The sequence below is a fragment of the Ascaphus truei genome, chromosome 5 (genome assembly GCF_040206685.1).
Source record: "Ascaphus truei isolate aAscTru1 chromosome 5, aAscTru1.hap1, whole genome shotgun sequence".
NCBI lineage: Eukaryota > Metazoa > Chordata > Amphibia > Anura > Ascaphidae > Ascaphus > Ascaphus truei.
In genome coordinates, this window is record NC_134487.1 from 285,261,746 (window position 1) to 285,287,390 (window position 25,645).

The window sequence follows — 25,645 nt, forward strand, 5'->3', positions numbered from 1 at the left end:
TACCCGTGGTATATGTGGAATGTTTCCTCACTTTATCCGGTTTGTTTTCCATGCATCTTTAAGGGGAGCTGCTGACTGCACTTGCAGGCTGCATCAGCACTAAATAAAAAAAGTGTTACACAGCTTGTCCTGCATACAAAAAATAAATAAAAAACACACCAGAAAAGAGAGGTCCACACAACTTTATTGTAATAAATAAAGACAACTTCACATCGGACACCGGAACGAAGCTAACAAGGTTTTACTGGACAGCCATATATACAGAACATAAACAACCAGGATGCAGCCATGTGTTACAGCCAGCAGTAACTATACACCAGCAACTATACACCAGCAAGGCAGGAGGAGCTGCACACAGCTTTGGGAGCACCTACGCTTCAGCAGGTCCACAATCTTACCCGCGCCACACCCCGTGATCTTAGTGTTTTAAGATCTCCATCTGTTAGGCTGTGGAGAGGAAGGGTGTTCAACCAGCTGACACTGCATTTTAAGTAATCGCATACAAGCGGACTGTGTGTGACCGCTTTGATGTTTTAAAGTGTCTCGGTTCTAGGACTACTCACTGCACAGCAAACACAGAACTTTTACCCTTCCCATGGCAGAAATCAGACAGTGCCACAGCACTTACAGGATCGCAACCACATGTTCAAACGCAGTCACCCCCCCCTCACCTCACCTCACCCCTTTTACAAAATTACACGACGTTCCCTGAACATCGTCAAAGGGCCCCTACAGCACCCACCTGTGTGATTTCCAGGAACATCATGGGAGCAGCTGAATGGTTATGGTGAAGGATGGGGTGTCAAGAGAGGTCACATGACCGCTGCTGTTTGTAACACAAAGCTCATTATATAGCGATAGCAGACTTCAGTGCACTTGATACTACTCCATGTCCCATTATAATGTAGACAGTCAGAGTTTTCATAGTATTCAATTGCCGTGATGGAGCAGAATATGCCCCACCATGGAGGGAGGGGCGCAACAAAGCCAGCTACATCTGTAATATAGCAGTTTATGTTACCAACATGTTTCAAGCTTGTGAATGGGCAGAGTGACACATCTACATGTAGTCATAGCTGGTTCCTGGCTACCATTCTGCCCTCACTGGCATGCAAGTCCTGATAAGAGCAGGCAGTGCCAGTACCAATCATGGGTTTTCCCCCACACAGGCAGTCCCTTGAATGACAGGAGTGGAGTGACTAGGTCTGTGTTCTGCCCAACCCCAGGTTCAGACCTTGTGCTTTCTCCCTACTGTACGTAAGGGAAGTGCAACACCAAATTGTTAGTGTATCTTTACCGTGAGAGAGACAAGGTATCACAGCGACCTGCTGAGCATTGGCAGGGCCTGGTCCTCTTCCCTAAGGGACGAGTGAGTGATCACCTATTCCTCTGGTCTTGCAAGAGGGCTGGGGAAGAGCAGGGACACTTGACCCGTAGTGAAGGTCCAGGGACCAGCCCGAGTTTGGAAGACCAGAACAGAGACTGTGTTAGGCAGAGAATTGCCATGTTGCTGTGAAGTGTACAGGAATAAAGCTGGTTCCAATTGGATATACCTCCGGCCTGGTGTGTGTGTGACCTTACTGGGGGGGAGAGGTAACCGTTTCCACTGTAGGAGATCACCTCTATACATCTGGAGCTTACAACAGATGGCGGCGCAGTGTACCATGGAGTAAATGTCAGTTATATACCCCAGAAGTCTGTCCTACAGTCCCCACAACCATCAGCGGACAACTCAGCCTCCTGTGAGCCAACAGGTAGCATACACCTGGTAACAGTGGTACCTCCCAAAGGCTGGGAGGGAAAAACCATTACATAATGTACTTTTTAAAATGTTATTGTACATGCAGTTTCCACCCCCCCCCCATACTACTAAAACCCTTTGCTGGCAGAGCATGCCACATATTGCAGACCGGTATATTCATTATAAAAGCCTCACACGCATGACATGCTCGGAGTATCTAAACCTCATGATCTCTCCCTGTATATTTCTCAGGAAGCAAAACATTGCAGGCCTCTGCAGCAGCATCATTCAGTATGTTTGCAACACAGTGCACTAGTCTTGTTATAAACCAATTCTAAGCAATCCTCACTTGTGTCATTAGTCCAAGGATAGCAAGCTGAAACAGACACAAACACCTGGCCTATAGCGTTGACATGAGTTGGCTAAACCACCTCTTAAGAGGAATACTGACCCACGCTCCCCTCCTTTTGAATTACATGTTTGCACGCTGACCCCCATCCACACACAGTCACTACACATGCCTCGTTTTTAAAGCTAAGAGCAGAACTACTAATGACAAACACACTAGAATAGGAAACATAAAATATCCGGGCTCTCTCGTCACCCGAGCAGTACGGCAGTGGGACGGACTTCTAACCACCTCAGTCCATGAACTTTCGGTTTGTGTTGGCACCAAACAAAGCTACTCGTATCTCTGGCATCATCTGTTGAGGAGACATGGAAAGGAGACAATACGGGTTGTTAAGCAATGACAGTGGACACTGAAAAAATAAAAAGTTTGATTCCCATGGGGCCAAAACCCTAATCATGCCTTCTTAAAGCACCAGTCTGTGTCTATTTTTTGGGGAGGGAGTCTCGCTCTTACAGCCCCCTAGCACCCTATGGGGACACATGTCTGTGTGTAACATCGAAGTGTAACATTTAAGTATGTGTGAGCTGGATTCTACTACCAATTTGCAAGATCCTAAAATGTAATTAACAATTTGGTGTGTCTGAGTTGATTAGGCAGACCTCTCCCTTAATTGTTAGTCAAGTGGCTGTGTTTTAGAATACTTACAGCAGGACACCTTGGCTGTGTGTAACATCTTAAAGTTTAACATTTAAGTGTGTGGAGTTAATCTTGGAGTTGAAATTGGCGGTGAAGATGAGGAAGATCTGGACTCTAAACAACAACTTTACAACTGTGAGAACTTTACTTTCTAAAAGCTGTGATTATTTGCACTCTTCCTATCCTCCAATAACTGGGAAGTCTCTCCTCCTGTATCACTATGCACTCCTTATTGCATTTTCTGTTTACTGTTTCCTTACTATTTGGTGAATGTCCCTGTTCTCTCCAACTTCCCCACTCCACCATTATTTATACACCTCTCTCCCAACAACCCTCAATAAAAAAACACCAACACAAATCCTCTATTCACACACACACTATCTACTCCTTCCTGCTGGTGCGGATCTCCCCTAAGCCTGAATCCAGACACACGTGATTTCACCCATGTCTCGTTGCCATCTCTTCCCCTTTAAAATGGTATTAACCTTTTCATTTAACACTGACTAACCTTAAAACTTGCCCCACAAATCAAGCATCCCAATAGCCTGCACTCATGGCTATTGTCCCACAGTCACTTATACCACCCATTGTGGCCAAGCACTGCCATCTACAGCACTTATTCCCTCACCTGCTCTCTCTGTAAGTTTCCCCTCAAACCTCTTAGATTGTAAGCTCTTCGGGGCAGGGATTTCCTTTCCCATTGTCTGATTTTTGTTGCACTTAAATGTATTTTTAAGATTCCCTGTACTGTATTCTTTGAGAAGCGCTGAGTACACTTTTGGCGCTATATAAATAAAGACATACAATACACATGGCTCCTGAATTCTGGTCCATGAGAAATTATATGGCCACTGGGACCAGCCAATAGAAAGTCATGGTATAATACAAAAAGGAATCTGAAGACAGACATTAAGAATCATGGCAATCAGGTGGCAGGGCCATGGATTAGGAGTCACTGTTTTATAGCTTCCTGGAAGATTGAGTCGAGGTTTCCTCTTCCCACAAGAGCCCTTCTCTGCATTAGGAAAGGGTGCCTTCTCCTCCCTAGAGATCCGCTCACCTGCTGCCCTATCAGATCCAGTCTGCTCTCCAGTGTGTTGGACACTTTGATCCTTCCATCGATGTTGTACATCTCTATCCCTCCCGCGCTGCAGGGAGACACGGCAGCAAGGTTTGAACGCACATTCAGACACATTATTTGGGAAGAAAACAGCATGGTGGCGCTGTTCTGTAAACCAATAGTCTGCATCTTAAATAGAAGAGGGACACCTGAGAGCATTAAGTTTCTTGATGCGATCTGTTCATTTTTATAGGAACCATGAGAAACACTCATGTCAGAGCTTCCAAAAAGGCATCTTGTTTCAATGCATCATTTAACCCTCAAAATTATTGTTCTAAAAGGATCTCACGCAGGGATTATTTTACCTAAGGTTTACCTTTGTCGGCGTAGTATAAGGCTCATGCATCGTAGTGTTTGCTAAAGCTCAGTAATAAACCGAGCGGCGTTCTTCTGCACACAGTGACAGATTATACTCCAGGCGCTGTGCGTTGTGCGGACGGACATTCGGATATTGTGAGAAAATTATTTCGTTTCACTCAGTGACAGAACCGCGTGATGGAAGGTGGTCTGCTCACTGACCGAAAAAGCATGGTAGCAAACTCAGAACTTTGGCTTAAAGCAGCAATCCCCCCTCAAAATAAAGCTATTCTAAGATTAGAACTGAAGCTCAATAAATAGCAATAAACTACAAATATGGCTGCCTGGGTCCCACAAAGACATGGCAGCTTTTGATTGGCCGTCGGAGCAAAGGCCGCCTGGCAGCCATATTGTTCTTCCGGTCAAGTATTGTGTGGCAGTTTTGAGCCAAGGTTAACTAGCAACCCGGTGTCCCTGGAGCATTGCAGCTCAGCATTCTGGGACATATGTTATACTAATAGGGTTTTCATGCTCCGTAAAACTCTGCAAACATGGATAGACCTTGAAAAATAGGAATATACACAGAAAGTGTGTGTGAGTGTGTGAGTGAGAGTGTGAGTGAGAGTGTGTGTGTGTGAGTGTGTGTGTGTGAGTGTGTGAGTGAGTGTGTGAGTGTGCCACTAATGGCTTCGATAACTTATTGCTAGAGCCCACACTGCTCTCTGTACTTGGCCGCAGATAGATTTCCCAGGACTAGCACGTGGCAGCGGTCTTTCAAGACCCCCAATTTCACACCTCACAAGCCCACGTTCTCCTCACTCACCCTCTTATACTCCCTCTCTCCTCCCTCCCCCCCAACTTGGCCGCAAGTAGAGAACCGGCAGCCAGGCCCCCCCCACCCCCCCCCACAGCCACCGGGCCACTTGTCCCGGCTCTCCCCCCCCCCCCCCCCTCCCCCCGTCGGCGTCCCTGGCTGCGTACAGGGGAAGGGAAAGCAAGTTATCCACAACCTGTTCTCTTCCTTACATGTCTGGGGAGAGGTGGTTTTCATGATCCACCCCCACCTCCAGGTCCTTCTTGGTAGCCGCTTTGTAGGCTGGGATGTTCTTCTGCACAGAGGACTGAAGACAAAGAGAGGTAGAGTTATAAACCTCAGCCGCGTCTCCACAAAAACAAAGAAGGATGGACAACTGAGATGAGGACAATGGTACACAGAACAGGTCTTGCTCAACCTAGGCAAAGGCGAATGTCCATGAAAAAGGTAGTGGATTCATGAAATTGCTTCCCCGCAGAGGAGTTGGATAGCAAAAGCTACAGCAAATCTGTATTGACTCCAACAATGGTTCTGCAGACACGTGCATTTACTTTACCAAGGTGTAAATGATATATGTTAACCCAGGACACAAACTAAATGCAGTTATTGAATGTATGAAAGCGGTCATCTCCATTTACCTTAACTAGTGCCAGGTCCTGCTTACGGCAGCGGATCAGCACCTTGGGTTCTAGGAGCTGGTACAGACCCTGCAGAGGAACAGCAGAGGGTCAGAATGGAGGGGCCTGTTACACGGTTACGGTGTTGTGCACGACCTGCCACCATCGTTACCTGCAGGATGAGTCCGTCCAACAGGGCTTGGTAACGTGCAGAGTCTTTCACCACCCTCGCCAGCCTCTGCTTGGCATCAGCGAGTAAATCCTGGGCAGACAATGAGTCATTTTGTGGGATGAGAAGAGTTAAACAAAACATTTAGCTTTGCCAACAATCTATTCTGCTCTTTACATGTCTGGGGAGAGGTTTCTTTACCCCTCTACAATGCATTTTCAAGCGCAAAAGAATAGACTTTATGCACAGCATTGGCGGCTGTGCAATAGATTTGCTATCAAGATAGTAATGTGAAATTGCAGCTCTTCCTATACGGATGCTCAACAGGTTTCTATTTTCTTGAAAACTGACACAATAAGTCGTTTTAATGCAATTTCACAACTGGCCGGACAGATGAATCCTTCAGGTAAACTATATTAAAAAAAAATAACAGTATGTAGCAACATCTGCAAAATCCCAACCCTCAAAGTTTTAGTTCTGAAAATGAAGATTGTGAGGACAAACAGAAACAATGGATCCCGGTCCTTCGCTAATGGCGAGAGAGATGTGACACTGCATTGGTTTGCCGCAGGTGTGTGATCAAAACATAAGGAGGACGCTCATTTATTTCACATGGAGACTATTACATGGCCCTGTACAAATTGGGACAATCTGAACTATGCAAGTGTAACAAGAATACAAGGCCTTATTCACATGACCTTACAATCTAGAAGACTACAACATTTTGTAGACCACATACTGGCACAGAAAAAAAAAAAAAGGGATGAACCTGCAGTGAATCGGCTTGGTATAAACATGACATGAAGTTCTTTTATATCCGCCTGCAGATCTGGGGGTTTTCCCTCCGCAGGCTGTTTGTTCCTCTTTCTATCCAGTCTTAAGACATTTCTGTGGCGAAATGGGCATGAGGAACTATAGGCCAGAGCAAAGTTTAACACATCCCAAGCACTTCACGGGAGAGAAGAGGGTGACACGTAACATCTTACTGGTTTGCAGCGTCACACAGGCAGACACTACAACCAGAGTTAAGGAATGAAAAAGCTATGACCGGGCTACCGACCCAATGATCCCCTAACCCAGGGGTGCAGCAAGTAATATCCCAGGACCAGGGTGAACCTCAGGGCTAGATTCACAAAGCTCCATTAAATGAGGGCAATTTGGTTTACAACACAGACCTCTCAAAATGATCCATTTTGGCTCTAACAAACTGCAATTCCTATGCGGCTTTAAAATAGATAGGGGAAGAAACAATATATTTTATTGTAACATATTTTCTAGGTGTTTAAGATGTATTTCACCACGTGGAGTATAGGTTAAAGCAGCAATACTATATTCCCCCTTTTTGTTCTTGTGTATATGTAAATATTCTACATTCTTACCCAAGCTGGTAATCGTTTGGTGCGCCTGTTATAAGTGTCAATAGCCTTATGGTGTCACTAACATAATAGCAGCTTCAGGCAGTGTAGCTCAGCAAATGCAATGTATCCTTATATTGCCAAGATAACATTATTGTTACAGTTTGCAGCTCAAACTGCGGGGAATATTGGCAACAAATTATCTCAAACAGGAAAGTGTTGCAAAAATCTTGCACTGCTTGGAATGTGGGCTTAAAACTGCTATAGAAATCAGAGGCGGCTTTAAAACAAAAAAATGGCAGAGTTAAAGAATTAAAAAAACAAACAAACACAAAAAACAGTAAGTATTATCTAATACTACGTAACAGATTTAAAAAACCCATATAAAATTTCACATTTTGCTGCTTTAATCTATTTCAGGTATTAAATAGACCCTGCAAAAAGAATGTATATAGCGCAAACTAAATATCACCGTAACTATTAGTGCGACAAACAAAATAAAAGTGAATAAGTGAAAAATCAAGTGAAAAAAACAAAACAAAAACCACCATACAAGAGAGTTGAGCTGGTTCAGGTGATGTTCCCCAACGTCACAAAGAATAGATTAGATTACACAGGGCTAATCCAGCGCAGGGTACTCTTATAAGGGTGGTCCTTTTACCTGCCTGGTGGGGAGTATAGGCCCTCTGTGCGAGTCCCCTACTACTGCTGGACTCTCTGCCTGTGCCCCTGCCGACAGACGCAGCCTGTGTGTACAAACCAGAAGCGCCGTGGAGCCAGAGTGACGGAGAGAAGCCGGTTAAACATCTGGCTGACTGAGGGACTGAACGGAGCGCCGTCGCTACGGGACCCAGAGTGGTCAAACTGCTTTTACCTTACTGGGAGCATGACAGTTGCCGGTATCTCACCGCTTATGTCTTTCAATATAAAATTGATGTGCACCACGCACATCTCTTCTCTTTTATACCCATGGAAAGTCCATCCTAAATCTACCACCATCTCCCACCATTTATCAGATTTATCCGAGACACGCTTGATTTGACCTACCCCATGTGAAACAGAAAAAAAATGGCAGGCATCCGGAACAGCAAAGAAACGGCAATGAATGGCAATGAAAACCCACGGTCAGGAAAAAGGCACAAAAGTAGGGCAAGTAATCTCCATGTCCTCCCTCCTATGCGTTTCACGCCGCTTCATCAAGGAGTTTTGATTTAAGATGTTTGCTTCTAGTACGTCTGCACTATTGTATGCATTGTTCTTTTTTTTCCCATATACCACCGAGAGCACTTTGCACTGGATTAGCCCTGTGTAATCTATTAAATAGATCATATCCTAAACTGATCTCTCTCCTCTCCAATAAAAGTCCTATTTCACGGTCAAGATTTTTTTATTTATAAAATGTTTTACCAGGAAGCAATACATTGAGAGTTACCCCATTTCAAGTATGTACTGGGCATAGTGTTATGATGACAAATACATGGTAACATTAAGTGAACAGGGTTATACATTATATACAAGACATTGCATGCACAGTTAAAGATGATGAATTAGGACTGGAGGTTAATGTCCGGAAATATCACTACATTAACAGAGCTTCGTGAATATGGGATTAATATAATTTAGGCTGTAATAAGATCGCAAGGAACAAGGTAGATGTGATGCTCTAAAATTGTGACCAGTCCTGTAAATGGAGTATCCAAATGTATAAGTCCACAATGGGTTAATCCAAAACACGATGGAGTGCCCCTAATAAAGTTGATTAGGAACTGGTGGGAATAGGTGTACCAGTGGAGTCAGCTTGACACCCACAACTATAACACATAATAGCACCAACCAGTGCAATACTAATAAATGGACAATGTCCGTGGTAGACAGGAATAAAATAAGGCACTGCGGCACTTTACCTGTGCTACCCAAGGGGCACTGTTGTCGTTAGCGGCGTGCAATCCATCCGTTGTAGATCCAGGAAAATAGAGAGCGTAGATAGAGCACAGCCAGGGATATCCTGTATATTCCGTGCAGGAAGAAAAGAAACAGCCAGGCCACTCCAGAAGTAACAAACAGTACTAATTCATTTATTGCATGCTGAACATACAGAAAAAATGGACTATGTAAACGCACCTACGCGTTTCGTACTCAAGGTGCTCTATCAAGGTGACAACAGTGTAATAAAGCTGCTTCTTTATACTTACCCGAACTACCTCTAAGCCAACAGGATGCCGCGTCACTAACCCGCGTCGCGCAGAATCGCGAAGGAAGGGCGCGCATAGCCATAGGCTGGGCAGTTCGGGCAAAGTACAAGACCTTGCTTGCACTAGACGCTACAGCCCACGGAATGACGTCATCACCGCGCATCACGGAGCGTGGTCGTATTCAGTAGCCTGGCGGAACATGACAACTTTTTTAACAAATCAAAACTTTATTGAAACTGGACATTACTGTTTAAAATGGAAAAAACTAAATTATTTAAAAAACACAAATAACTTGTTGCAATAATAGCAGCAACCCTACGTAGCAGTGTACTGTGTCAGTAGAAAGGAAATGGTAATAAAGATAAATAATGAATAACCAATAACACTAAATAAATAGTTATGGTACTAAGCACATCACAATGTAACATTAAATAACCATACCATTTATCCTACCATATAATTAAGAAGTATATACTTCTAAAGATTTTTAATTATACATATGAACACAGTATCCATACATAGGGAGAAATTAAAACACCTTGTTTATCAAAGAGAACAAAAATAGTGTTTATCAAACAATTGAGAATATTAGCCATTATGTAACTGAATAAGAAAATATTGGAAGAATGTACATAATCTCTGTATGACATAAAGCTTGAGTGATAACACTATATAAAAGAAGAGGAATACATTGATAAAGAATGTTGTTATACATAAAGATCGCCTGTTAACAGAATAAATCATGAACATTGATTGGGACGCACTATAAATATGTGTATAATATCTAAAGTAACATACAAATATGATTACAATAAGATTAATGATCTAAGCGTTCATTAATTATGAACAATTGTGTGAATTATAATTATTATAAAACAATTTTAAAACAATTTATAAAAAGAAAAGAAAATGGAAAACATTATTATAAAAAAAATATATAAAAAGTCATAAAAAAAGTGACTTAAATCCCAATCAATGTTCATGCCCATCGGTGTTCTTGTTCTCAGGGTAAAAATCCAAAAAGTCTCTCGTCTATCTAACTGTTTAATCCTGTCCCCTCCTCTTATGGGCACGGGAACATGTTCTATGCCCTGAAAGGTGAACGAGTTGCTGTTACCATAAGGACAACTAGAAAAGGGTTTTGAGACGGGGTGATTTCTACCTATGTATGGATACTGTGTTCATATGTATAATTAAAAATCTTTAGAATTATATACTTCTTAATTATATGGTAGGATAAATGGTATGGTTATTTAATGTTACATTGTGATGTGCTTAGTACCATAACTATTTATTTAGTGATATGATTATTATTTGTTTATCTATTGGTTATTCATTATTTATCTGTATTACCATTTCCTTTCTACTGACACAGTACACTGCTACGTAGGGTTGCTGCTATTATTGCAACAAGTTTTGTGTTTTTTTAAATAATTTAGTTTTTTCCATTTTAAACAGTAATGTCCAGTTTCGATAAAGTTTTGATTTGTAAAAAAAGATGTCACATGTTCCGCCAGGCTACCGAATACGACGTGACGTCAGCGCGACCACGCTCCGTGATGCGCGCGGATGACGTCATTCCGTGGGCTGTAGCGTCTAGTGCAATTAAGGTCTTGTACTTTGCCCGAACTGCCCTATGGCTGTGCGCGCCCTTCCTTCGCGATTCTGCGCAGATGCAGGTGACTGCGTCTCATGTCGCCGTGACCCTGAGCGACGCGGGTTAGTGACGCGGCATCCTATTGGCTTAGAGGTAGTTCGGGTAAGTATAAAGAAGCAGCTTTATTACACTGTTGCCACCTTGATAAAGTACCTTGAGTACGAAACGCGTAGGTGCGTTTACCTAGTCCATTTTTTCTGTATGTTCAGCATGCAATAAATGAATTAGTACTGTTTGTTACTTCTGGAGTGGCCTGGCTGTTTCTTTTCTTCCTGCACGGAATATACAGGATATCCCTGGCTGTGCTCCATCTACGCTCTCCATCTTCCTGTAATAAGATCGTTCGCATGCCCTTCACACAATAGACAAGCACAGAGAGTTAGTTTATGGATGATATTTAAAAACAGCCACAAATTCTGACACAACTAAAAAAAAAAGCTCCAATTCATGATCAAGCCAGTGACAATACAATGAACGGGTTAGCTGAATCGTTTCTAGAACTATTGCATGGCAGTGTTTAAACCTGGAATGGGAGTCCCAAAAGAATATGGTCACTGATGCTGAAATTAACTGGAGCCATTTTATTCTCCCATGAGAACTTGGGGGCCATTGTTTAAATACAATTCATGAACTAACTCTGTTTGCGCTTGTTTCCATTTCCTGATCTGACAGTTAAAGCAATATCCTACAGGTGTTTTTCTTAATAAAATCGGTTCTGTACTATGAGACAATACTTGTAGCATTTGAGAGAAAAAAAAAAAAAAACATTTTGTCCAAATAGCAACCATTTACAAAGTCACACCACATGTTCTGATCTTCTCCCTGAGCAGGTTGTTTTGTTCTTCAATTGGCTAAAAAAAAAACATTAATAGTCTTCATCTTTAGTGTGATTTTTCCATGGTAACCTTTAGGCTGGGGCCATAGAGGGGGTAGCAGGGCTGAGGCGCGCTGACGCTGAGGCTCGCCTGCTGAAATCTGCGCGATTTCATGCCCATGCAGGCGAGCCAGCGGGCGCGATCGGGAGGCGGGGGGAGACTGAGGGAGGCGGGGCAGTGACGTCGCTGGGCCAATCGCCCGCGACGCACCGACGTCAACGTCACGGCGCCGTGACGTTGACGCTGCTCCGCGCTGATTGGATGTTTTCAGCCAACAGCGCTCTGAAAAACAACTTGGCTGTTGGCTGAAAAATCCAGCGCCTCAGCACGCCTGCGGACGCTCGCGTGAGCCCCCTCTAAAGACATCCTCATGGAGGATGCAGGGGCTCAGCGCGGAGCGTCCGCACGGCTCAGCGCAGCCTCCCCTGCTATGGACTCGGCCTTAGACTGCACTGGGCGCCATTTTTACCTTCCAGACAACACGTCTATCTCCTGAACAGAGCATCAGCTTTGATACATGTTAAAAAGCAGACTGCTGCTATAACGTCATGTTAAATAGGTTCATAAAGCTTAATGAATCTAGCCCCAAGGGTGACATTTACATGTCTACACAAACGGCTGCTCCACAGAAAATAAATGTTGCATCTTGAAAGTGATCTCTTGTACAGCAGATTACCAACTATAACTATTTACCTTGCCATTCTTTAATATAATATAATTATTTTTTTATTTAAAGGCCCAAAGCCTGCTGTAGTGTTGCCATGGCAATCTACCATTTACCCCCACCCATCAGGCAGCACAGCTGTTTTCCATGCAGTCTCCGAGTGCTTTTATTCTTACAGTGACCGGGGTTGGTCACTGGTTTACCATCATACCTTATTGAGCATTGTTTTTTTACAGTGTTACCCCAGCACGGATTGTTCAGGGAAACTATGGATCAGGCAGTTTGTGTACAAGTATACTTACAGATATAAGGTCATCCCGTGCTTTCAACACCTTTAACCTGGCCTGGTTCATCAGGTTCGACATCTGGCTGCAAGTCACAAACAAAACAAAAAAAAAGTGTCACATTGTGATAGAGATGAATTTAGTGTGTTGCAAGAAATTAAAAAAAAAAAAAAAAAAAAAAAAACAACAAACACCCCCAAAAACCAAACTGAACACGTCAGGACCAGCTAAGAGGTACTAAAATAATCCATTATTAATCCATAATCCGCTGCTAGCTTTCGGTAGCAAAAGGGTTAAAAGACCCCAATAGGCATGACCCTGACCCATTCAATATCACTTACATTTTCTTTTGCTGCTCGATCTGCTTCTCTTTCTTCTCATAGTACTCCATGATCTTCAGCCTCTGCGTCTGCACCAGGCGACCCTTCTCAATGTTAAACTCTTCTTCGGCCTACGACAGGGGGAAACCGCAAGCAAAGGCTCGTCAAAGTCACTATTACACAGCGGCAACATCAAGTAGGGGATGAGACCAGGGGGACAGGTGGCACTAAAGATATACAAAAAAACAACCGCTGATAGCTCAAAGAATAGCACAACAAATACTTGAACTTCCAAAAGTCCCATGGTATAATGATGTAATATATATTTGTATAGTCTGGGTATGTTGACAACACACCGACGGGTTGACATTGCAAGCGGAGACGGGTGACCAGTGACCTGAAGTGCAATTAATTCTGATTATAAATAAAAAATAAAAAAAGTAAACTGCTGCTAGGAAACAATCACTCACACATAGGGTCCTGTGCAGTTCATCTCAACATTTCTCTGCCAGAAGGCAGTGAAACTAGCATGCAAATGGTGACATTTACACACTTAAGGGTTAACCAGCAATAAGGCAACTACTGGTCATTCAGAATGCCAGAGGTCATGGCTAGCATGACTGACCCTAAACAATGCTTACCTCTGGATACAAAAAGGTAACTCCAGTTTTCTAGACTGTTATAGAAGTGTGTGTGTGTGTGTGTGTGTGTGTGTGTGTCATTCCCGTTACCTTGGCATCGATTTCCTCAGCCTTCTCGTTGGCTTCCTGTTCGATAAAAGCCATCATGTGCTTGATCTGTAAAGGAATACACACGTTACACTGAATGTGCTATACACAGCGTTCTTACTTACAGCCGACTCCGATGCGTTGGAGCAGGAAAAGGGGAGCGATATAATAGTTTGTGAACCGAGAGAAAATCAAAGAGCACAATCATTTTAAACTGCAATACTGCATAAAAGCCTCTACATAATGAACCCTTAATATTGAATGTAATGTAAAAATAAGATGCGCACAAAGAAAAGGATACGATATCAGCAGAAACAGCACATGGAGTATTTAGTGTTTCCATTCAGATTTTTGAATGATAAATACTATTTTCTACAAGCAAAACTCAAATACAGACTAAATTAAACTGTACAAATTCCCTTTTTTTCCTGAGTGTGTCACAGATCCAAGAAAATCAATCCCCAGAGCAAAAGATGTGATTTGTAAAGGCAAGATGAGGAATCTGGCACATCCCAGGGCTCACCAGAGCAGCCATCAAACATTGCCAACATCTGCTAACAGCAGCCTTGCACGCATCATTAAGATTTCAGTAACACTAGGAATAGTGTGTGAATGGCATATTAGAGCTATAGACTCCAGATAACGCACACCTAGGTCTCGGACAATGTTGTGTACTTGAATCTATAGGTCTGAGAATCCATCTCGTGTTTGCCCAACACATGATACCTCTAACACCTCCATCCTTCACCAAATGAAGACTAAAAAAAAAAAAAGTAACCTTTATGCATTATTTGTTAAATTGCCGGTAGATGAACGGCATGCTGTACGCTCATTGGGAAGTTTGCAGAGCAGCACAGCTCTCGTAATTTAGTGAACAAGGCCCTCCGTAACACTTCAGAGGGAGGATTTAGACAGGAAGACTAGAAAGGATGACACGGCAGCCGGCAATTAATAGGGCAGCCCATAGTTACAAATAGGAAACCTTTAATCCTTGTGTGACTTTATATATTCGGAACCTGCAATGCTTCCCTTCTACAGTGGAGGGGCTTGCACACATTGGAAAGAGATGCACTTCATGTCCTCAATAATAAGGATTCCTTTGCCGTTTAGTAAATAGAACAGGCACTGACAGTTGATGGTGCCTAGGAGTTGTGCATTTTTCCAGGTAAAAGCTTAGCAACAGGAACTAGACAGGGGGTGTTGTTGGTTACATTAAATCTCTTCACTGTTTGGGGGCTCCAACTATAAGAAGCTGTAATCTTCATATCTGTCAGATTCAACCTGTTTGTTACTCACACAGGGGTCACTTGTAGCCCTTCAGAGGTCAGACTCATCAGTAAAACTTTATAACCCCCCCCCCCCCCGTTAACTGCCAGGGACCCCAACACTGCACGCTGCGCTGGAACATGGGGGTTAATGCACGCTTCAGTTATTGACATTACTAGATTGATTTGATACTGGTGTTACCAAATACTACAATTAAAAAATATATATATTAATTTAAATTAGAAATTGGACATTACTTTTTTGAACTATGTTCAGATAAATACAAGATAAACAATAGAAATTCTCTTTGATCTGTAACTTTTGATAAAATATAGAAAGAAATATGGCTTGCGGCTTCTGGTAAGAGGAATGAAAGGTTAATAGGGTTATTTAAAAAGACCACTCCAGATACCCCATCAGATGTTGCCCACTACGGTGCCATACAAAGCAGTGATGTTTACAGCAGGTGCTGTGTACGTTTTGGTTTAAACAAGGTATTGGTCCCATCCCACTCAAACAGGCCTGAGATTCCAGACTGGGCTGGATAGTTTGACCGCTGCTCTGTATTCCTTCCCAAATCCAGATGAGAGCAGATCTGTGAAACCAAGCTGTTTACTGTTAACAAGAACCTGTGCAAGCAGAATAGGAAAGGAAAAGGGCACCCGCTAATTCCACTTTACAAATGTTTGCTGGCTGTAGAACAACACCCCGATTCTCTCATCAAAACTGCAAACAGCAGTAATAAAAGTGCAGATTCTTCGATATCTGTGACTTAAGATGATTTTACCCAGTAAGCCAATTCTTGACATTTACAGTCATAATAGTTTTTTATAGCTCTTGTGAAATATAGCAGTCATGTAACCATGAAAGACATTACTGGCCCATATTAAATAAGCCGTGATATTCCATAAGAGACTTCGCATAAGAGGCTATTATTCCATAATAAACACACCCAGGAAGATACCTTGTGGCCCAGTCACTTCAACGGGCCGTAATAAGACTGCCAGCCTGGGAAGGGGTCTCATGGAGTAACACAGATTAGTAAACTATAGTGTCCTAAAAGGCCAAAGAGTTGCATGGCACATAAGAGATCTACAAGCCTGAAATGCACCATCTCTATATGAGACTAGAATATGAGTACTTTCTTCTAGCAGTAACAGGCTGCAGCAATGTTGGCTTCTGTGTGTATAGGAGGAGGTGGGGCCTTTAATAAGATTTCCTGAAACTGCAGCTCTTGGAGCGGTTAGTGAAGGGCACATGATGCTCACAAAATCACATGATATTAGTAAGAAGCCACTTCCCATCTGAGAAGTCAATGGATCCCTGCAGTAAAATATGAGTAACTAAATATGCAGGACTCCCCTTTTTCACCCCCTCGGTCAATACCAGGAGTGGTCAACTCCAGTCCTCAATGGCCACCAACAGGTCAGGTTTAGGATATCCCTGCTTCAGCACAGGTGGCTCAGTGAACCAAAATTGAGCCACCTGTGCTGAAGCAGGGATATCCTTAAAACCTGGCCTGTTGGTTGCCCTTGAGGACTGGAGTCAGTCACCACTGTTCTACCCCCACATCATACATTGGTAGAGTGAATTTCTGTAAATTAACCCTTCCGTATCTGATAAATCTTTAACATTTCGGTTCTTAAAGAAGCAGCTGCATTTGCATGGTATTTATTTCCTGTAGATCTTTTCTTGCCCCTTCCAACGATTTTTCACACCGTATAAGCATTTGAAATGTGTGCGATAACTGAAGATGGAGATTAGGAAAATAATGATTTATTTATTTTTAAAACCACAAACGACAAATTCACCGGACAAGATACTAACATTATAGTTAAACTTCTGGGCGGGAAGAGATGTAGCTTTAAGGTATCAAGAAAGACGAGTATTTCTGAACCTCATTCCTTAAAATCAGGATGGTAAACTGGTGTTTGATGGTTGGCATATAACTATTGTATGTTGCCTTTTGTGATTACAGAGGGTTAGAGGTTCTCAGCAAATCTAGATTATGAGCTCCAGGTGAATTAGGAAGGCGATTTACAAGTATGAAGACTTAACTCCACAAGCCTTGGTAAAACCCCATAGAGTAACTCGTACAATAAAAATAAGCTTTTTGTGTACAAACCACAGACTGTCGAGAACTGGCCATTACCCATATTGTTTTGACATTAATATACGAGCCACAACTGCGATTTTAGGGGGAAATATTCTACACAACAGCTTCATTATTCTGCCAAGGTACAGAGCAGATATATATGCCAAAAAGGGTATCAAGGACACTATGCGAGATGCAAGCACTATAACATGGTGATTGTTAGGCATGCATCACATCGGGGTGTTATATTGAGGGGATATGGGGTGGTCAGCACAGCAGGGGCTTCTGAGGGCGCTCATGCTTGGAGAGCACTCCAAGCATGAGCGCCAGGTGTCCTGCATTTACGCGCACGCGGGGGTGGCATTGCGGGTAATTGAGCACGCGGGAAAGTATACATTTTTTGTTCATCTGAGGGCCGGTGAGCGTGTGTGCCCACGCACAGCGTGGAGCGGGGACTTGCATATATCCATATATGTAAGTAACCACCGCCCGCAAAGCGCTAGCAGGGACACAGCCTCACACTTTGTCAAGACCCAAGGAAACAGCACCCAGATAAGTGAGGGCTGGACCAAAAGCAGCAGAGACAGAATACTAGGCCAGACTGTCTTCATGAAACCCTTAATAAGTGACCCTAATAAAGTTATAGGGTGTGTAACTAGTCAGATCTCATCTCCACTGCAATGATGCGTGGCAGTAGAGGTAATAACACAATTAGCATTTGAGTGACAGAAATGGCAGTGAAATATTTAACCCCTTCGGTGCTAAAAAGGGGCCAGCAATGCCCTGCAAAAAACTATGAGGGGATCAATGGCACAAATAATCATATATAGACCCCAGAAGCTGGGAATTAGTGAGTGCATTTAATACAGGTGTCCCTGCTGTGTGGCCCCACGTCAGAAACCTGCACACAGTGCTCGCCCCAGGGCCTGTCACCTTCCCCACGCTGTCACCCTCACCCCGGCTGTCACCCTCTCCTCCAGCTATCCCCGCCTATCACCCTTTCCTCACCTGCTTCTGCACGTCGGCGTCGCTCAAGGCCATGGCGGCGGCTCGGTCAGGCCCGGGAGGCGGCTGGGAGAGGACAGGAGAGGCCGGTGTGAGGTGGCGGGGGGGCAGAGCAGGCGATGCGCAGGGAGCAGCGAGCACACGGTGCGTCCCCGGTTATACAGACACAAGAATACCGAGCACTCGACGCGGCTCCTCCCTCTTATTATACAGCAGTCACCTGACACACAGCGCGACGCGACTCTTCCGGGTCATGTGACTCCCCTGCCCCACGGGTCTCCAAGGAGACTAACCACGCCCACCCCAGCGCAGGCTCGGCCCGCCAGCGACAGAGGCTCCGCCCCCTTCCTGTTCACATGGGAAGGTCACAGCTTTCTCCTCTGCTCTCTGAGTTAGGGACAGTTGTCTGATTACAGGGCCAGACCCTCCCAGGACAAAGGCTACTAATGGCAGTGACATGGTTAAGGGGTCAGTCCCTCCCAGGACAAAGGCTACTAATGGCAGTGACATGGTTAAGGGGTCAGTCCCTCTGAGGACCAATGTGTACTAATGGAAGTGACATGGTTAAGATGTCTGTCCCCCCCTAGGACCAAAGTGTACTAATGGCAGTGACATGATTAAGGGGTCAGTCCCTCCTAGGGGCAAAGTGTACTAATAATGGCAGTGACATGTTTAAGGGGTCAATCCCTCCTGGGGCCAAAGTGTACTAATGGCAGTGACCTGTTTAAGGGGTCAATCCCTCAAGGTCAAAGTGTACTAATGGCAGTGTTATGATTAAGGGGTCATTCCCTCCTAGGACAAAGTGTACTAATGGCAGTGACAATTCAGTGTTGCCAGATAGTTCCCAAAAATACCGCCCAATAACATTGCGGAAACCACCCAAAAGTAGCCCAATAATACATGATTACTGAATTTAGTGACGCTTTATTAAACTGTTGCTAAAGATCAACTTAACTATACTAAGAATGATAATTTTAGAAACAAAAACATATTCGGGCCAAAGAACAGGCAAATGTCGCCATTTAGCGATGCAATGCTAGATGAAAATAGATATAAACAATAAATGTCAGTAACAAAACTACCAATGTTATAAAATGGAACATTTCTGCTAAATCAAAATACAATATATTTTTTAATCATTAATATCGTAAGTCGTCTGTGCCGCGTAAAAAAACCTAGAAATCCAAATCTTCAGGCACATTTTCTATTTCATTATTTTGATACATATCGGATGTAAACAGAGACACCTATGAGGTGGTTGGCTGAAAATTGTTGCAGCAAATGTTACTATGAGCCATATATCCACGAATGTGCAGGAGATTTTCAAGCAGACTTTGTTGCATCTTGTTCCTGAGTTTCGTTTTAATGAGATTCTTTTGCGAAAATGCTCTCTCAACATTGCTGAATGGTAAGGCCAAAAGAGACACAGCAAAATTCCCTAGATCATGGAAGTCGTGTTCGCATGATGCATCTGTATGGTTAGCCATGTCCACCCAAAACCGTTCAACATCAGTCTCATCAGTATTTGGCCAAGAAATTAAGCTCAGCCGATTCCACTGTTGTTCCAAATGCCCAAGATTTCCCTGAAATAAAGGTAAAAACGATAATGTTGCTAGATGAGGTTTCTGTTTGCCTTAAACTACTGACGAGCTAAGATCAGATAACGATTCAAGCCTCTCGACGTTTGTTGGCAATCTCTGCCTCATTTCTTTTAAAAGTTCCATCAAATAATTTTGACAACGAATCTTTATATCTTCTGCCAGCTTGGGATTGGTGTGACCAATGTTAGATTCTACAACAAACGACAGAGAAGCCCAATGTTACATCCAATATGACAAAAATACACAGTAAAATACTTATATATTTTCTTGAAAAAGGGTCATTTAGTTTAACCCTTTGGCCAAAGCGTTGTAAACTTGCGAGCCACGACAAGGCAGACACCTGGTCGCAAGTCCTAACAATACCAGATAAAATACTAATATATCTCTATTAGGATTAAAATTCTCATGTACCTCTATTAGGAGGGAGAAAGACCACCATTGGATCTGTATCCAGTAGAATGGAAGGGGGGGGGGGGGCTTAAAACCTGGGAAGGAGGAGCCACTAACCTCCAACAGCTGAGACAGCTGAAAATAAGTAAACAAAACACACAAAACCCCAGCAAGCTCTTTTTGGGAACCCCTGAGCCCCCACAAAATATATATGTATATAAGTATCAAAAAGGAGAGCTATTGAGCGTGGCATATGTATACAACAAACTACAGAGAAGCCCAATGCTACATCCAATATGACAGAAATACACAGTAAAATACTTATATATTCTCTTGAAAAAGGGGTATTTAATTTAACCCTTTGGCCAAAGCGTTTTAAGCTTGTGAGCCACGTCAAGGCAGACACCTGTTCGCAAAGGCCTAACCCTACCAGATAAAATACTAATATATCTCTATTAGGATTAAAATTCTCATTTACCTCTATTAGGAGGAAGAAAGACCACCTGTTGGAGGTTAGTGGCTCCTCCTTCCCAGGTTTTAAGCACGCCCCTCCCCACTTTCCAAGTGAGTAGGTCCTTTCATTCTAGACCAAGTGGTCACATCTTGGTGATTGTTATTTTTTTGTTTACCCAAATCTGTTACCAATAAGTAAATTGAAATCATCTGTTAAAGTTGGTTTGTAAACATGAGGAGCTGAGACTTGGGAGGAGGTTTGCTCACTGTGTTCAACAAGAGTTTGCATAGGCAAAGCCCCTCATCTCATCCTCTTATCTTTATTGGCTCTCTTATAAGGACAGGGTGGATTAATGGTAAAGAAAACACTTGGTTGACAACTCTCCCCCATAAGTGTCAGATTTGGGTAATAAAAAAAAAAAAATCATCAATCCCCCAAAGGTGATCCCTTAAACATGTCTGCCATTAATACACATTGTTCCAGGAGGGACTGCTCCTTTACCCAGTATGAAATTAAGTACCAATATTTGCATTGTGCATGTTATTAAATCTTTGCTTGGTTGTGAAATGCCACTTAAATGTGGTTTAGAAAACGTTACCTTGTTGCACAGCCAATATATATTGTGTTTTGAGAGAATTAATAAACTACACATTTTCATTGTGATCCAATTCAAGTGTACGGTTATAAACCTGCAAAATCAGTTACAGTACTATGCTATTTGCAATCATTTTCACTGAACAAATTCCACATGTTATTATTGACCACAATATATACACATATGTCTACCACTTTTTTATCTAAAGCCCTCTCCCGCCTAAAACTTTTCTCATTCACTGCCCCACACCCCTGGAATGCCCTTCCCCTCAATATCCATCTGGCACCCTCTCTCTCCACCTATAGGACCTTAAAATACACCTCTTTAACGAAGCATATGGGTAGCTCCCCTGACTGATACCATATATCTCATATGCACCAGTGCTGTACCAAGAGAGCAGTGCGCCCCGGGCAGGTCACCCTTCTTCCTGCAGCGTCGGGGCGTCATGTGGCGATCTGTTGCCGTGACACCTCATGCCATCCCGTTGTCATGGAAACGCATCGCCGCGTGACGTCGGGACGCTGAAAGAAGAGCCGGTAAAAAGTTAAGTGCGCGCACTACGACCCCATCTTTAAATGTCTGAGTCCTGCGCAGCCTCGTCAATGTTGAGGGACATTTAAAGATGACACGTCAGAGCGGCAGGTGCGAGATGCGGAGCGGCGGTGGCAGCATGGGACATTGACGAAGGCGCTCTGCCACGCCACTCCGTCAATGTCTCGCGTGGCCGAGCGCCCTTGTCAAGTCCCTTGCTACTGCTGCCGCTCTGAGTCCTATGCAAACACCACTCTGATGCGCCATCTTTAAATGTCCTTCGACATTGACGAGGCTGCGCAAGACTCAGACATTTAAAAATGGCGCCGGGGTTGCAGCGTGCGGCTCTCCTTTTCGGTGACGCCCCTGGCACGTGCCCAGCCAGCCCACCCCTTTTATACGGCACTGATGTGCACTGACCTTGGCCCATTACAAACACACTTACCAGAACACTCCACTACTGTCTCTGTAAGGTCTCCCCACTTAGATTGTAAGCTCTTTGGGGCAGGAACTCCTTTTCCTAATGTTTTGTCTGAAGTGCTTATTCCCAGTGTTATAATATTATGTGTATTGAATTTGTAGAGCGCTACAGTATGTACCTGGATGGTGCTATATAAAGATATTCCACCCCCCCCCCCCCCGGGAGCTGTATGGGAATATTTCTCACACTCTTCACACTGATCATTCTTTCCTGCCTGTTTGGGGTTGGTGGAAATTCAGAAAACCTCACAATAACTGCTCAGCGAATCCCACTTGACACTATAATACATTACAGCTGTTATCTTTTTTTCCTATTTCCTAATGCACCATAAAAGCAGCAACCTGTCCCACTCTCTCCCGCCCTCTGATTACCTGAATTAGGGGATCCCCCTGAACTGATCTGTGGTCTTGTAACTCTAAGGACTCCTGGTCCCCCAAGTATCATTTGTTGCAGGGGTGGCCAACTCCGGTCCTCAAGGGCCAACAACAGGTTTTAAGGATATCCCTGCTTCAGCACAGGTGGCTCAATCAGTGGTTCAGTCGGAGACTGCACCATCTGTGCTGAAGCAGGGATATCCTTAAAACCTGACCTGTTGGTGGCCCTTGAGGACTGGAGTTAGCCACTCCTGATGCATTTTATCTGCGAGACGAGAATACTTTTCCGGCGGACACGATGATCAATATACTTTTCCAGCTCCTAATCATTATTATTATTAACAATAGATAGGGAGAAGTCACTCACTATGACTGGCAGTATAGGATAATATGTATCCTGGATCAATGTTATCCTCCATTTGAGTACTACACATGAGTGCAATTTTTGAGGGCTTCTTGAGGTGGAAGGATTTTTATCTAGACCTTACCTCCTATGTGTATATAGTTAGTATTAACAATGAAAGTAATCAGGACCATCAGAGTATCACATCTGATCCCATATGATGCCTGCACGGACCTTTTACCATAGTAGTAACCAGTCCCAGAAAGGTCTTCCCTGGTGCGGTTTAGAGAGCATGGCGTCCATACAACTCCAGGTCAATGTTTATTAGTGATCCAGTCCTGGATTTGTATTACTTTTATGATACAGCAAAGTAACCTTTTAAGAAAAAGCAGTATGGACTATTACCATACAGGTGACCCGGAATTAATTTGAAGGTATAACTGGCCTTTAAGCTTGGATAGTGCTGATCAGCCGTGATCATTTGCAGCATTGTGTTTTTTTGATCCAATCAGAAATGTGTAATTGTTAAAGAGCAAGGTAATGTGTAGCCTTATATTTTATTCTAGATGCTGGATCGGAATAGGATAAGCACATCTGTTGCTTGTGGCAAATACAAGTTGTGGGGAACAAACCTTCTCCCTAGATCAGATGATGAGGAAATATCTCAGACCTGATGAAGGTAGTAGGTTTGCTCCAAAAATGTGTGATATAAATAAAAGGTGTCAGAGTCAGAGGGGCGAAACATTTCCTTATGTAATTGGTAAGGAGAAATAAAAAGCTTTAATTTATGGCTTGTTCCCAAAATCTTTTTGGGAGGATGTACACACAAAAAACGTTTACTACTGGCGAGTTAAACAGTTCAATTTAGAGACATTTAATAGGAAATCTCATATGTAAAATGTGATTTGAAATCATAAGTTGCAGTCCCCCCTCTAAAGGGCTGCTTGTATTTATATTATAGTAAGATATAAAAAGCAACTTCAGAAAATAAATAATTACCTACTTATCTTTTAACTCATTAAAACATGTATTACCTACATTGTTTACCTAATTAAAACCAATAATGACCTATGTTTTGTAATTAAATGACTCTGTGAGACCTGTATGACAAGGTCAGAGCCAGAGGTCGGCGTGTCCCTTTAACTGTCCCTACAGCTGATCTGGGCGCGTCACGAAGCCCTGCCCTCTACCTATGCGGGTCACCGCCTCTCTGCTGTCACGCCTCGTTTTGAAAATTAACCACGCCCTTTTCTATTGTTTTGTATTGCACAGTCCGGCCCGCCCACTTTCTTGACTCCGTCCTCCCCTCCCCGCTGGCTGATAGGCTACCTGCGTGTGACGTAGCTTACACCTGCCCAGCGAGGACTTCGCTCAGGAGGGAGTGCATTCTTTGTGGGCGTGGCTGCAGCACGTGCATGCTGACGTAGCCCGGGCGCCGCCGTGGTGAGACCCGCCCCCCGTCATGGCAGCGGCCCCTCAGTAGGACTGGGAGCAGAGAGAGGAGGCACCGCTCCGGCCTGAGGTGACCGGGCTACGGGGAGCGGGGTCGTTTGTCCCTGGGGCAGGAGTGATATAACACCGCCTGTGTGGGGGCAGGAAGTGACATTTGGGGGGGGGGATTGTATGCTCCAGTGAGGTCAAGTACTGGGTACAGTATGTAGGCAAGTAGTGGGTGTTTGCCTGGGCAAGTAGTGGGTGCTTGTGTGGGCAAGTACTGGGTGCAGTGGGTGCTTGCGTGGGCAAGTACTGGGTGCAGTGGGTGGGTGGGCAAGCACTGGGTGCAGTGGGTGGGTGCGTGGGCAAGTACTGGGTGCAGTGGGTGGGTGCGTGGGCAAGTACTGGGTGCAGTGGGTGGGTGCGTGGGCAAGTACTGGGTGCAGTGGGTGGGTGCGTGGGAAAGTACTGGGTGCAGTGGGTGGGTGCGTGGGCAAGTACTGGGTGCAGTGAGTGGGTGCGTGGGCAAGTACTGGGTGCAGTGGATGTGGGCATGTACTGGGTGCGTGGGCAAGTACTGGGTGCAGTGGGTGTGCGCGCGTGGGCAAGCAGTGGGTGCGCGCGCGCGTGGGCAAGCAGTGGGTGCGCGCGCGCGTGGGCAAGCAGTGGGTGCGCGCGCGCGTGGGCAAGCAGTGGGTGCGCGCGCGCGCGTGGGCAAGCAGTGGGCGCGCGCGCGCGTGGGCAAGCAGTGGGCGCGCGCGCGCGTGGGCAAGCAGTGGGCGCGCGCGCGCGTGGGCAAGCAGTGGGCGCGCGCGCGCGCGTGGGCAAGCAGTGGGCGCGCGCGCGCGTGGGCAAGCAGTGGGCGCGCGCGCGCGTGGGCAAGCAGTGGGCGCGCGCGTGGGCAAGCAGTGGGTGCGCGCGCGTGGGCAAGCAGTGGGTGCGCGCGCGTGGGCAAGCAGTGGGTGCGCGCGCGTGGGCAAGTAGTGGGCGGGCACACGCGTGGGCAAGTAGTGGGTGCGCGCGTGGGCAAGTAGTGGGATTAGAGTGTGGTAGAGAGGTGTTTGGGGGTGTGGAGGGTGTAATCCCTGGTAACAGGGTGTGGTATTTTTAAGTGCATTGCTTTGAATTGCAAACCCTTTTGGTGCAAAGGTGCTGAATTACGTTTCTCTGTCTCTGCACATCCAATTCCCCAGAG

At 44.5% G+C, this 25,645-nt stretch overlaps 2 protein-coding genes across 2 annotated transcripts in view; one reads left to right on the forward strand and one right to left on the reverse strand.

The window, feature by feature from the left end:
• Window positions 1-166: 166 nt before the first annotated feature.
• Window positions 167-18,513, reverse strand: ATP6V1E1 (ATPase H+ transporting V1 subunit E1). Its single transcript, XM_075602426.1, has 9 exons — window positions 18,251-18,513; window positions 13,885-13,950; window positions 13,175-13,284; window positions 12,852-12,918; window positions 5,810-5,899; window positions 5,659-5,727; window positions 5,233-5,327; window positions 3,850-3,937; window positions 167-2,445 (listed from the first exon to the last, which is right to left on the reverse strand). The coding sequence occupies exons 1-9, from the start codon at window positions 18,281-18,283 to the stop codon at window positions 2,383-2,385; spliced, it is 681 nt and encodes a 226-aa protein (XP_075458541.1). The 5' UTR covers window positions 18,284-18,513; the 3' UTR covers window positions 167-2,382.
• A 5,816-nt stretch (window positions 18,514-24,329) lies between these two features.
• BCL2L13 (BCL2 like 13) overlaps window positions 24,330-25,645 on the forward strand; it is a 34,844-nt gene continuing 33,528 nt past the window's right edge. Inside the window, exon 1 of the mRNA XM_075602427.1 lies at window positions 24,330-24,538. The gene's annotated coding sequence lies outside the window, so the exon portion shown is untranslated. The remainder of the gene's footprint in view (window positions 24,539-25,645) is intronic.

Coding starts and splice junctions, on each gene's coding strand:
- ATP6V1E1 (XM_075602426.1), bottom strand. CDS start 18,283: ATGGCCTTGAGCGACGCCGACGTGCAGAAGCAG. Junction 13,285..13,884: donor CTGAGGAAATCGATGCCAAG/GTAACGGGAATG, acceptor CCCCTGTCGTAG/GCCGAAGAAGAGTTTAACAT. Junction 2,446..3,849: donor TGGATCTGATAGGGCAGCAG/GTGAGCGGATCT, acceptor TCTCCTCAACAG/ATGATGCCAGAGATACGAGT.